This window comes from Hydra vulgaris, chromosome 08 (assembly GCF_038396675.1).
Source record: "Hydra vulgaris chromosome 08, alternate assembly HydraT2T_AEP".
NCBI classification, from domain to species: Eukaryota; Metazoa; Cnidaria; class Hydrozoa; order Anthoathecata; family Hydridae; genus Hydra; species Hydra vulgaris.
The window spans coordinates 23,690,987-23,705,513 of NC_088927.1; the positions used below are offsets into that span (position 1 = coordinate 23,690,987).

General features: G+C 25.6%; 1 protein-coding gene across 1 annotated transcript in view; it reads right to left on the minus strand.

Annotated features, from left to right (window-relative positions):
- Nucleotides 1–14,527, minus strand: part of LOC136083692 (uncharacterized) — a 98,646-nt gene that overhangs the window by 52,298 nt on the left and 31,821 nt on the right. Inside the window, exons 6-7 of the mRNA XM_065803271.1 lie at nucleotides 1,136–1,420; nucleotides 716–955 (exon numbers count right to left, since the gene is read on the minus strand). Coding sequence (XP_065659343.1) covers nucleotides 716–955; nucleotides 1,136–1,420 — 525 coding nt within the window. The remainder of the gene's footprint in view (nucleotides 1–715; nucleotides 956–1,135; nucleotides 1,421–14,527) is intronic.

Consider the following 14,527-nt stretch of genomic DNA (forward strand, 5'->3'; position numbering starts at 1 on the left):
CTTATTTTTGTTAGAAGATCTACAGTCTCAATATCAAAAAAAATATATACAGTCTCAAATTTGTATTAGTTTAAGCTACTTTGTAATTCAGATATATTTTTTATTGTGTATTGATATATTAGTATTGGAATGTATTTACAAATATTTTTTATTAAAACTTAAATTTAAATCTGAGGGATATTAGTTTGTGATATTTGTAAAATTTATGGCAAAAAAAATGTTTTTTTAAACTTTTGGCTGTGCAAACACTTTTTGAAAATGAAGGATTTTGGTGTATTTAGGCAGAAACTTTAGATGCATTTTTTTCCTGCAGATGTAATTAAAAGTTTTTTTTCTTCTTTAAAGTGATCCCTATTACCTATTGAATCACCTCTCCGTGGGATTTTTTGGAAAGAGGTTAGAACTCCTTTTTGGACAACTGTGAATATTTTAGCCACAAACTTCTATTTTTGTGCTTTACTGTATAAACTTTTTTTTTCCTAAAATACATAAAATAAATATACCTCGAAATAAACTTTATAAATAAAAATACCAATAACTCGTTTTAAAGAGCTTTCCTATGATATTTAACACTAGTTTAAAATAATTTACAGGAAATAAAATACAGGACTAAAATGTTTTAAAACCTGCAATATAATTTTAATAAACAAATAATATAAAGTAATATAAAGTAATAAACAAAAACATAAAAAGTTTCACAATAAGTAATGTGTACCACTTTTTATAAGCTCTTTTTCAGAAGCAAGAGATGGTAATGTAATTGATTGACTAGAAACAGCAGATGACAAAACAATACAGGAAGGTTTGGTCAATGAAAAAATAGAGACAAGTGAAAACACTGAAAAGACTTTTACAACCTCTGTAGAAATAGATAAAGTTTTAAAGCCTATTGTTGAAACTCTTTTAGACAAAATTGATGTTGATGTAAGCAAATCAGTGACCACAATAGATGTATCTAGTAAAAAGTAACCTATATTAGAAAAAGCAACATAGTAAACATATAATAATGGTCATATAATAAACATATTATAAAAATAATTTTTGAATATATTTAAATATGATTTTAATATAGAACATATTTATTTAAATTTTAATTTATTTAATATTTATTGTTATATAATTATAAAAAACTAACTGTTAACAAAAAATGCATTGAAAGCATGCTTTAATTCAAATCCATCAAAAAAATAAAACACTTGATAAATTCCAGAATCGGATTCAACTGGTTGATTAACTATCAGTTTGTAATCTGAAGTATAATTGTATTTTGACTTTCCACACAAAGATTTTCCATTAAAATACCATTCAAATCTTTTCAGACCTGCACTAGATGTTAATGCTATTGTATCCAATGTGATTGAAGCGCCATTTTTAATATAAAATGTTACAGAATCAGGCTTGATATTAAGACTTGGTTTTACTATAGAAATGAGATACAAAAACATATTTATAATAAAATTAATTCAACATTTCAACAAAACAACAGAATAATCAAGTCAAATCAAATATAATCGGAAATAAGGTTTTTACATATCAAGGACTTTTACTAATAGCGCAAGTACTAATACAAAGCACTTTTGGCAAAGAAGTCGATGAAAGGTAAGTTTTTATGTGAAAATATAATGCATAATAAGTTGTTTCTTAATATAATACCAAAAACTGATTCCCTATATATGACAAAAGCTCTGAATTCTTTGAAATAGGTGCAAGAGAAGGTTTACTAGAACTGTGGCTTTTCTATATTTATTAACTTTAACATAATATTAGTTTTTTCATTAGCAGAATGCATAATTAGAAAAAAGACCTCATCAGTTAAATACTAAGAGTGCCTAGAAAGCACTTCTTAAGATTTTAAGCAGCCACAGTGAAGCCTGATATTTTTCCTAAAACTCCTAGATCTTTGTATAACTGAATATCATTAACTGGTGCATCAGAAACTTTTGTTATTTCTAGTCAAGCTTTAACATACAAAACCAAACTGAAATTCAAAAATCTTTTTAACTTTCAGGTTGGTTTTGTATGTTAAAGCTCAGTTCAAATCTTTTCTAAAGATAAACAGATGTCCCATTTGTTAAAGGTAGATGGATGTCCCATTAGTCGTTTGCATTTTTGATGCATACAACAAATGGGACATCCACCTTGAATGATAATTCACTCCACAAGTTTTCAATTTTTTTTTGTCTTTTCCACCCAAGAGATGAAATGCTATGTCTTCCTTCTAATCAACAGCTTCTATTACAATGGCTTTAGAAAATATTTTTGTTTTCGTATGTTGGCTGAATTTTGATATTTTTTTGTAATTCAAGCTCGTAATCTAAGGCATATTGAAAGCCCTGACAAGTGTGATTTTTTAAGGGAACTTGTACCTACCTTTGGATAACACGATTCTGTGCTTACTTATCCAAAAATGACTTATGGTGTTTCTAAAATCTTTTAATTTATAGAACTCATTTTATAGTATAAAATAAAGTAGAACAATAAAAAAAAATCACAAAAATCGATAAAATCTCTGAAATTTATAAGCTAAAAAGAGATTATTATTATAATCGCTAATAATATTAACTAAATGATTTTTCAAATTTATGTTATGTTGGTGCCCTTTACTTCATAAATAATATCTTTTGATGCTTGTGAAAATATATATACTTATTTGTTTTTCTTGAAATGTTTTTTTTTTCAGGTGTTTATGTTTCCATGCTTTTTCACAAATATTTTTAAATTCCTAAGAATTAATGTATTGATCAATGCAATGATATCGCAAATGGTTGACACTTTTTTCTAACAGCAAAATAAAACTTTTTTAAAGAGGAAAAAATAAAAATGAAAAAGATAAAATTTATAAATTAAACGAAAAATAAAATCATTTTAAAAAAAGAATAAAAAAATGTTTTAAAAGAAGAAAAGAAAAAGAAATATCTGAAAGAAAATAAGTAAAAAAGTATCGAAAATAGAAGTTAAAAAAAAAAAAGTTAATAAATGAAATAAATAAAAAGAATGGAAAACTAACAATTTAAACATAAGAAATAGAGCGGCAAACCAAGATTTTTTTTATTTTTTCATATTTTTTTAGTTTTACTTTTTAGTTATGTTATTATGCGGTCTTGTAGTAATGATTTTTTTTCTTTAGTTTTTTAGCGTATAAAGTTTTACTTATTATTTTTTGTTAGTCATTGTTTTATTTTTTAGTTATTAATTATTTTTAAATAGTTATATATAAATTTTTTATACAGCTATATATTATTTGTTTTTATTTTCATTTTACCCATTTATTATATATGCTTTATTCTACTGTGCATTATAACTATTTTTTCTTTATTTTTGTTTTTTATTTTTAATTTTACGTTTTTGTTTTTTTGTTGTTTTTTTACTGAAAGTACTTAACATAACTTTTTGTTTTGCTTGTAATGTTTGTTGTAACTTGTTTTGTTTTGATTTTCTCAGTGTTTTTCTGTTTATATTTTATATATTTATTCAGTCATAATATTTGCAATATATTTTGGTTGTTATATTATAAGAAATATAATTAATATATTAACTAAATCTTTATAAGTTTTTTAGCAATAGTTGTTTTTATGTCATCGTAAGTTGTTATGTTTAGTCAGTTTATTAATGTTTGTAACTGTAACTTTGTAAGTATAAGCAATTGTTGTATGGAAAGTTATACCGATTTATTTAAATTATTATAATTACTATATTATTATTACTATTGTTAAAATAACATGTTAGTATTAGCATTATTTATTATTATTATTTATTATTAATATTTATTATTATTATTACTAGTATAAATAATATTTTTATTATTATTACCATTACTATTTTAATCATTGTCATCAGGTGTTTACTTAATGTTAGTAGTTTATACTATTTGTAAACAACTATTTGTAAATGTAATACTAAATATTTCAGAAATATATATGTTCTTTGTCACAATGCCAATTTAATTTGAGAAAATTAAATTAAATTAAAACCCAAAATAAAATAAAATTTAATATAAAATCAATATTAAACTGAACATGCAATTCTATATCTAGAAATTTAAAAAATTAAAAAAAATATTAAAAATTATTTTAAGATATAGCAAGTTTTCTTATATTAATTTGATGCAATTATAACTCTAAAAAATATTTAACACTAAAAACTAGACACTGTATTCTCAATTCTCAGTAAAGCAAAGCGTTAGTCAAAAATTTCAAATGTATTGCAAAAAAAAAAAAATGTATAAAATTTTTTTTTTGTATTTGTTTTATTTTTAAGGCTTTTAAGTAAAATTTTTAATATTTCTGAATTCAAAAAACCTATTAATTAAGAAGACTGAGCTGCTCTTGTTTCCATAACAAAGGATATCAATGAAACAATAGTGAAAGTGAGCTTTCTTGGTTGACATCTAGTTAGGAGACAGCACTTTACATTTAATTAATTGTCATCAATCAAAGAAAGCATAAAGTTTTCAAGTGAATCTGAACAGATGGAATTGGAGAATGGTGACATAAAGGGCATCTTTCCTTGATGTAGTCATGAAAGAAGGCAAAGAAATTTTAAAAATTCCTTTATAAATTACCAGGACAGTGGACATCTGATCCAGTCTTCATGAAGTTTAATAAATTAACTGCAACTGCAAATTTTTTTATTTTAAGGTAAGCATTTTCAAGATTTAGAAACCTATTTAGATTTTTGAATAGCACCTTGTCTAAACAAATCTATTTTTTTTGAAAACCTTTGAAATTTATATTAACATCAGCTTTTGTATCTTTTTTAAACAGTCCCAAAAAAATCTCCAGGATCAATTCAAAAATATGAAGGTGACAAGCCAGCCAAAGTAGATTTTTTATTAAGTTGCATTCCTCTAGAAGTGTTGCAGCTCCATTCTTTATTCCTGTGTTACAAGCAGTCGTGTAAAAAACCTGGGCAACAATGTTTGCTTTGAGATCTCATTCCTCAAGTCTTTTAAGACTCCCTTGCAGATAGCAAGTCCTGTACCAGACTTTACAGGTTTCATTGAAAATATTTTGACTTCAAAACAATTAGGAAAACCACTCAATAAAATAGTTAAATTCTTAAACTTTTGGCCAGAGATCTGTTCCAAAAGTTTTCCATACCAGTGAAGTATAAAATAATCTAATTTAACTTTTTTTTTTTAATTTGGTTATAGTTTTCTTTGCCATTATTTGCCTATTTAGCTTTCTTGATTTTCTTATGGTATTTATTGAAATGTTAACATCCACAGGTTTCCCACAGCCTGCATAAAATAAAAATAAAAAATTAAAGATCGGTCAGTAATAAATTTTTTTAATAATAAAAAACCAAACTAGAATTAGAATTGCAGAAATATTCATCATTAGCTGACGATTTGATAACTAAGTTCTGTCTGCGGTTGCTGCTATCATTGGATGAGAAATAAAGTTCTTTGGCAAAACCACAGTGATGGTATCTGATCCAGTATCAATCTGTATCAGTATCAGCTGCTTTTTCAAAATATTAAACTCCAAATCACTTTTAAAAGCATTTTTAAATGTAGAACACAAAGAATGACTAGACTAACTGACAAGAGATTCAAACCAACTGAATAGTTTTAAAACTATTCAGCTGAAACTGAATAGTTTCAACATTCAATTTTCTTTTCTTTTTTTTTTCTAATCTTACTTTGCTTCTCCTAACACAGAAGTGCAAGTGATACCTTTAAATGAAAGGCAAAATTTAAATTAAAACTTTAAATAAACCTTTAAAAATTTAAAATAGTGTTAATCAGGTTTAATATGGTGTAAAATCTAACCTAAAAAAATTATAAACATTTCTGGTAGTGGACAGAGAGCTATTTTTTAATTCTTCTAATGAATTAAAAAATAGCCATATTTTGTTAGCTGACTTCAATACTTTTTTGTATTCTTTTTTTGCTGATTATCTTAACTTTTCTGATTCAATTACTTTTTTATTCTGTTTAAGAGATGGCATTCTTTTTGTCTTTTTACTTTAATTTACATAAATATTGGAATTCAAAACAAAGTGAACATATTGTATTTATCAATGAATTATTATGTATTGTTAACATAAGCATAAAACACAAGTGACAGTAACCTGCTAGATATTTTAATTTAATTGTCGAATTTCTATAAGATTTAAAAAAATTGATTTATTACATTGAATTTAATATTGAAAAAAAAAGTTATTATATTGATTCTGTTTACATTATTATATGTATTTAGAAAATAAGAAGTATTTATTATAAGCATAACGCTTTTAAGCAAATCTAGGTTCAGATTTTGTTAAAAAATATGTATGCACCAGATCAGAAAAAAGAAAAGTATTTCAGTGTTACTTACAACAAATAAGATAAGTATATATCTAGTTTAAGTATAATCTTATAAGTGATACTATATGCTTAAGCATATTTGCGAGCTATTTTGAGCTTGGTGAAAAATTATTCAAAAATTTCATATGCTTATTAGTAATAAAAAAAAGCGCATATTATCCCAGCTAATACAAAACGTTCAACGAACATTGTGAATGTTCAAGAACGTTCTATAAACGTTTATAGAACGTGCTCGAACATTTGTAACATTTATCAAACATTTGCAACATTCATCAAACATTTGCAAAGTTCATCGAACGCTTGCAATGTTCATCAAACATACTTTGCGTAAGCTTGGATATTATATTATATTTTGTTGTTTACCAAAAAATATGGCATTATTTGTATGCATTATTAAAAAACGAATAAATTATAAAACGGAACAGATATAATGGAAGATTTATAATTTTGATTTAGATTTCATATTCACATTAAAAATGAAATTTGGCAGTACTTTGAGTTGTGCTACATAAATGAACTTTCATTTAAAAAATGTTTCTTGTAATAAAAGGAACAATATTTGATGCAGTCAAGAAAAACTTGTGTGATCCTGAGACCAACTCTAATTATTGAAAATATTTTTTTATCTGACCCCTTTACTATAGGTGTGTATATATATATATATATATATATATATATATATATATATATATATATATATATATATATATATATATATATATATATATATATATATATATATATATATATATATATATATCTATGTATGTATGTATGTATGTATGTATGTATGTATGTATGTATGTATGTATGTATGTATGTATGTATGTATGTATGTATGTATGTATGTATGCAGGGTGGCCACGCTTTTTTTGTCTGAAAAAATTAGGATAAATTAGGATAATTTAGGAGATTTTTAGAGGTTTTTAAGGAGATTTATCGGGAAATTTGAAAAAAAAAAAGGATAAAAATCTTAGGAGATTTTAGGAGGATTTCAAAAATAAAGTGGCACTAAAAAATTTTTATTTTATTTAAAGACTGTAATAATACCTAGCTAAATTAATTAAGATAAAATTAGGGCCCAAACACTGTTATTTAAAATAATCTAACATCTCTACACATTCAAAAATATTAACTTGAAACAAATCGATTTCATACTTGCATTATAAATTTATCAAACTTAACATTGTAATAAATAGATGACTTAATGACTAAGTAACAAAAAATAAATAACCAAAAATCATTAAAATACACAGCCAATTTCAAAAACTTAACTTTATATTTTATATTATACTTTATATTTATATTATATTTTATACATATAAAGAAATAATGAAATCAGAAAAACAAAACGATTGAAAAAGTAAACATCCAAATCTAAATCTCAGCTTTCTTACAGTACTTTTTTTGCTGCTGTAATTTTTTCAAGTAAACCCTGCTTTTCAGAGGCAACTCTCTTTAGCGCATTAGATTTTATAACTGTTGACTTTCTATCAATGAATTCTGCTTTTCCACTTGCAATGCATACTCATCTGCATCATATCTGAACTGAAGTATGGTACCTTCAAGGTAACTTAAAGAATTTGTTCATTATAACTAGCAATCTCTTTATTAAAATTTTTCAGTTTAGTATCACGGTCAGTTTTTAAGGCCTTCAAGGGCTTCTCTTTTTGACTGCTAAAGCATAGTTTTTGTGCATTCTTAACATGTCCCAGAAGTTTAGTTGTCATAGCTAATTGGGACGATTTTATATTTTCACTGCACATGTGGTCATGTATAATTCTCTGTGCAAAAAGAGTATCAGTTAGCATATTATTATTTAGAAGTTGGTCGTTTATACTGAATCCACACTCTACTTGTGCTTGGCCATGAGACAATATTAGTAACAATTGGTCAATTTTCATTAAGTCCTTGAATCTTGAAGCATCTGTATATTGAACCAAAAAAGAATCCAATCTATACCTTTTTTTTTGAACCCAAGAAATTTCTTGTTCACTTTCACAACAGTAGTTAAAAATTGTGATTACTGCAATTTGGCTTGATCAGCAGCTGAAGGTGATACCTTTTTATAAGCTACTAATATCAGCAACAACTTGTCAAAATAAAGTTCACACATCTCATGAGATTCCACCATGTACAAAGGTGATAAACATAAGTTACATAAAAAGTAAAACATAGTTTAGCACACTTTTTCAAACCATATGTTTGCACATTGTAACTAAAAACTGTTGAACTTCTGCTTTAAAATTATAATATTTGTGCATCAGTAACTTTTTTTCTAGATTTTAGTTGCTGCAACTCATATTTTATTCCAAACCCAAGATAAATATTTGCAACCAACACTTGATTTTTGACATCACTGATATCAACTTTTAATAATTTAAAAGTTGTAGATGCTTCAGACAAAACTACTTTTTTGATAAATTTTGATAAAATTAGCCTCAGTAAATTCTTAAGTGTTTCCACAAAAAAAGGTGTCATAGGATTGTTGGTTTGGAAAACTAACAAGAAAGAATTTAACAATTTTGCAGTTTCTTTAAAAAATTGTAACTTTATTGGGACTAACACATCTTTATAGCATAATCTTGGGCCGTATTTCCATCGCTCTCTTTGCTACTTTCTTATTTTCAAAAATATTGTTAAACAATGCAAAATAATTTATTTTATAAATTTAGAATCCAGCTGGTGGCTTTCTCAATTTTATGATTTACAATTTCATGTATTACAGAATTATATTTTAGAAAAAAACATACCTAATAAATAACATAATACTTAAGACAATAATTATAAAAAAATAAATTTTTTTATAATTATTGTCTTTTAACCACTCTTAAAATTTAGCTTTATTTTTGACTGACATTTTCTATTCTGAAAAGACAAATTATTTTAGGTCAACTTAATTAAAATTTTAATAAAAATAATTTTGATGTTCAGAACTTAGACAGAAATAAGAAAAAAAAACTTAAATTTTAATAGAATAAAATTTTTGAATTATTAAAATATAACAAAAATATTGAATAGACATTTGGGTAATTTCTCTCTGTATACAACAGGACTAACTCCAAGCCTGAACCATTTCATTAACTTTATTGTTGATTGGCTAATAATAGTTTATGCATTATACTCAGGTAAAAAAATTAGGAAAATTTAGGAGTATTTGAGAAAATCATCTATACTTTAGGAGAAATTAGGTCTTTTTAGGATGTTTTTCAAATATTAGGACATTTTAGGATTTTTTAGGAGGCATGGCCACCCTGTGTATGTATGTATGTATGTATGTATGTATGTATGCATGTATGTATGTATGTATGTATGTATGTATGTATGTATGTATGTATGTATGTATGTATGTATGTATGTATGTATGTATGTATGTATGTATATATATATATATATATATATATGTGTGTGTATATATATATATATATATATTGTAGTAATTATGTAAATATTTCTTGGTAAAGAGTGCTCAATAACAAAGTAGAGCAAATATAGTAAAAATTGCTCCTTTTTGTTGAACACTCTCTAAGATATCAAGTTATTATAAATAATTCCAATTATGAAATGACACTCGTTCAACTACTCAATAAAGAACATACCAATACACAGTGCACAGTGGTTTATTTTGCACTTTTTGTGAACATTTGACTATACTTAGGAAAAATTTCTTTGTGCAGCATGGAAAAACAAAACATAGTCATGATATATGTTTTTAGCTTAATTTTTGAAGTTCCATTATAAAAAAATACTCCTGAGGGCATACCATAACTCTAGGACACCAAAATAACACACTGCAAAACACCCTAAAAAAAGTCAGTAATAACATTTTTTCAGATAGGTATACATCCATTAAAAATACTCCCATGTTCATCCCCATGATTGCACTATAAACTCTAGGATACCGAAAGAGCACTTTAAAGCATGCAATTAAAAAATGTTTTTATATACAGGATTCTTATATAAAGTCTAAATACATGTTTTTATGACATTTAGATAAAAAAATATTTCGCTTAAAATATTCACAAAATCATAAAAATATATCAAGGACACAAAGAACGCACACTGAAAAACACCAAAAAAAGACACTAAAAAAGAAAGTTATAAACTTTTCTAAAATAATTACATAACCGCAATATGTTTTTGAAATATTTTTTTATGCTTCATGAATTAAAAAAACCATTTAATTACTGCAGGACACCAAAATGTTTGATTTAAATAGTTATTGTCTATTAAAATAAAGTTAATATACGATGTTAATATATGATGTTTTTAATTGCCATAAATCTAAAGCAATAAATCTAGGGCCCCATAAAATTTTTAGATAAATCAAACAATTTTATTATTATGTTGAATTAAAAAAGTTTGATGATCTTGTTGTGGTTTTATATACAAAGATTTGAAGACTAAAAACTTTTAAATTAAAAGCACTTAGTTAAGTCATTCTGCCATCAGCAAACTAATTGTGGTAATTGAACACATTGGAGAAATTCTGATCTCACAATTAGGAAACAATCAGATACTAGGCAATTATTATAAAACAATTTATTTCTACCATTCATACTCAAAAATATGAATGGTAGAAATAAATTTTCAAAATTCATAATTTTATTTTCATAATCACTTAAACTTATATAAATAGGGTAAATACTTTTATGATGCTTTTATAAACAATTAAAAGCAAAATATTTAAACAAGTAAAATATTTAAAAAAGAAAAATAATAATAACAAAAACAATTAAATAAGGCAAAACTTAAAGAATATTGCTTAACAGAGCATCAATTATTTACTTTAATAATTGAAAACAATGTCACTTGTTTATCTGATTTGACTACAATAATAGAAAATGAAACCCAAGCTAAGTTAGAAGAAAATGAAGTTGGAATACTAAAAAGCTATAGGAAAATGTGCAGGTATTAAAATTAGTTAAATATAATATATATATATGTATATAAATATATATATATATATATATATATATATATATATATATATACATATATATATAAATATATATATATATAAATATATATGTATATATATATATATATATATATATATATATATATATATATATATATATATATATATATATATATATATATATATATATGTATATGCATATATAAATTATAGTATTGTTTAACAGTTGAAAAATTAATGAATAAATCATGTTTTATCATTATTTATAGGATTTTGCTAAAAATGAAACAATGGATGTTAAAAGTGTGTGAATTTCTTTTAACAAGGCATGAAGGAAAAAATGAAACATTAAAGTTGAAAATACCGACAGTGACAGCGGCTGCTAATTGTTATGAGTCAAATTTAGGTCGAATGACTTATAATCAGCAAAGAAAAATGCTAAAAGCAAACAGTATAGATGTATTTCCAACCTGGAATGAAATTCAATTGTTCCAAAATTCTATCACTCCATTGAAAACAAATTATCTTCCAGATCCTATTGTCCGTGCAAGTTTTATTGAAACTACCAAGATTACTGTTGAGAGAACTTTGAAGCTTGAAGGTACTTCCGTTTCTTCTACAGAAAAAAGCCTTATACTAGAAGTAAAATTTGGCTACTATGGAAGTGGTGGACACAAAAACTACAACCAACTGCACAATGTTGACACAAGCAACATTATTATGGCAATGTTTTGTCCACTTAAAACTTTAAATCATGAAAGTATTACATTGTGGGAACAGCAATACCTTAACTCAGAGTCTACTCTAAGGTCACTTATGATTCATATGGGGAAAGAGTCAAATGAAAATATCTAATCTCTTTCTTTATTTAACAAAGACATACAGTGTATAAAGGAAGACGAATTATTTTTGAGCATAATGAAAATGATTATCATGTTAAAGTAAACATTGTCGCTCATAGTTTGGACAGAAAGGCTTCAAATATTTATCAAGGTCTTGGAGGTTCGTATTGTGATCTTTGTGACCTTTCAAAAGAACAATGTGAAAATATACAAACAGTATAAATGTTAAATCCATGCAACAAACATTTCTTGACTTAGTAAAATAGGACGGTACCATTTTGAAAAAAAAAGTAGGACATTCGGCACTGTCAAACTAGAAGTTTAATTGCATGTTCGAATGTTAGGTCCATTCAGGTTTTACATGGTTTGCTCAGGAGCTTTGATCATTTTATGAAGGTAGTTGTCCACATGGCAGCAGGTGTTTTAACTTGGAAAGAATCTAAGATAAACAAAAACACAACAGAAAGAAGAAAAAGCATGACTACAAGAAATTAAGTTAAAACAGCAATAAAATGGGATTTTGCAGAATCAACCGGACAAGAGGGGAACGCAATAACTGGAAATGTTGCCAGAAAACTTTTACATAATAATGTAATGCAAAAAGTTATTACAAATCACATATCAAGTCAAACAGACCTCAAACTAGTTGAAAAGTATTGCTTGCTTCTTTCCACTAAATTAGTCATAAATATAAAAATTTATGACTAATTTTAGGAACTTTCATTCATGATTTTTATTATTTATTATTCAAAATTATAGATTTAAAACTTGTGAAAATAGAACTTGTCGTAAAACAAATAAGATGAAAAGTTTGGATGTGCAATAAAAGCCCTAACCATAAATTTGTTTGTTGTTTCGATCTTAAATCAAGAAGATGTACACCCCGGTCTTGCTTTAAGTATGATTTATTAAATATATTTAAAAATCTCTTTACTACTATCCATACCAACTTTAAAAAGCAATTAAATAATGACATCGCTAAAATTAAATTTTGGAAAATATGTTAATTTTTGCAGCTGAAACTCAAAATCTTTTTGAAATTAATAAGCTTTCATATGAAAAACTTTATATCAATAATATTACTAAAACTTATAAAAGGTCTGATATTACACAAGACAACAATATTAATATGGAAGCTTAAGTAATAACAACAAATTTGGATATTGATAATCGATTAGAATGACTTGCCATGAATACAGCATTTATTACAATAAAAGACCATAAAGAAAATTTTGCCAATAACTCTCAGTGTCGATTAATCAACCCTGCTAAGCAAAAAACGTTAGCAAAACTTTAAGCTAAAAAAAGTCAGCTAAACTTTATTTGATGATATAAACAAGAAAGTTAGAAACGTTACTCTTGTGCATTCATCACAAAGTACAAATTAAAGTACACATTTTAAAATGGTTCCATGATATTAATGACAAAAAAATCAGTTTTTTTAATCATTGATATTTGTTTAATATGATATTGTTGATTTTTATCCTTCCATTTCTAAACAGCTTTTTCCTTGGTTGACATCAAACACTTTACTGAAATTTCAGATAAGACAATGGGTTTTTTTTACCATTCTAGAAAGTCCTTGCCTTTTACAAGGAATAATATGTGGGTTAAAAAATCAGAAGATTCCAATTTTGTTACAATGGGAAGCTTTGAGGGAGCTGAGTTATGTGAACTGATTTATTTATTTTATATATCTGATCCTTTTTATCTTATATACCATTAGCAAAGAATATGGATTAAGTACCAAAGGTTTATATAGAGATGACAGAAATTGCTGTAATATTAGTGATAATAATATGACTGCAATCAGAAATAATAAAGAAAAACCTCATCATTCTTTATAAGGAAAAATTCAAGCTGACATAAAAAACATGCTAAATATAACAACAAAAACTAATTTAAAAACTGTTAATTTCCTTGATGTTATGTTTAACCTGTCTAACAATTTTTATCAGCAATCAGGGTTGCATGGTTTTAACCAAATAGTTTAAACCGTTGTTTAAACCAATTTAAAAAATATTGGTTTAAACCTAACTAATGTTTTTTTAAAAAGATTTAAACTTACAACATGAAACTAAAACAGGGTTATGTTCAGAAATGTAACTAATCTTCAATATAGATATTTTTTTTTAAATCCATGATTTTTGTTTTTGCTTTTTCATAGAGTCCTCAGTGTTCTTATAGAACAGAGCAGTAATAAATTAGTAATAACACTTATTTATCTGTTTTCTTCTACAGGCTGTAGAAGAAAAATGAAGTGTTTTTTTTAATAAAATGTTTTTATTTTTATTTTTTTTACTGTAAATCATGCGCGGAGTGATGCTACATCGACTATCTTATAGCCTGACTCGCAAGGGAGTGCTGCTACATCGACTGACAAATAGCCTGACTCGCAAGGGAGTGCTGCTACATCGACTGACAAATAGCCTGACTCGCAAGGAAGTGCTGCTA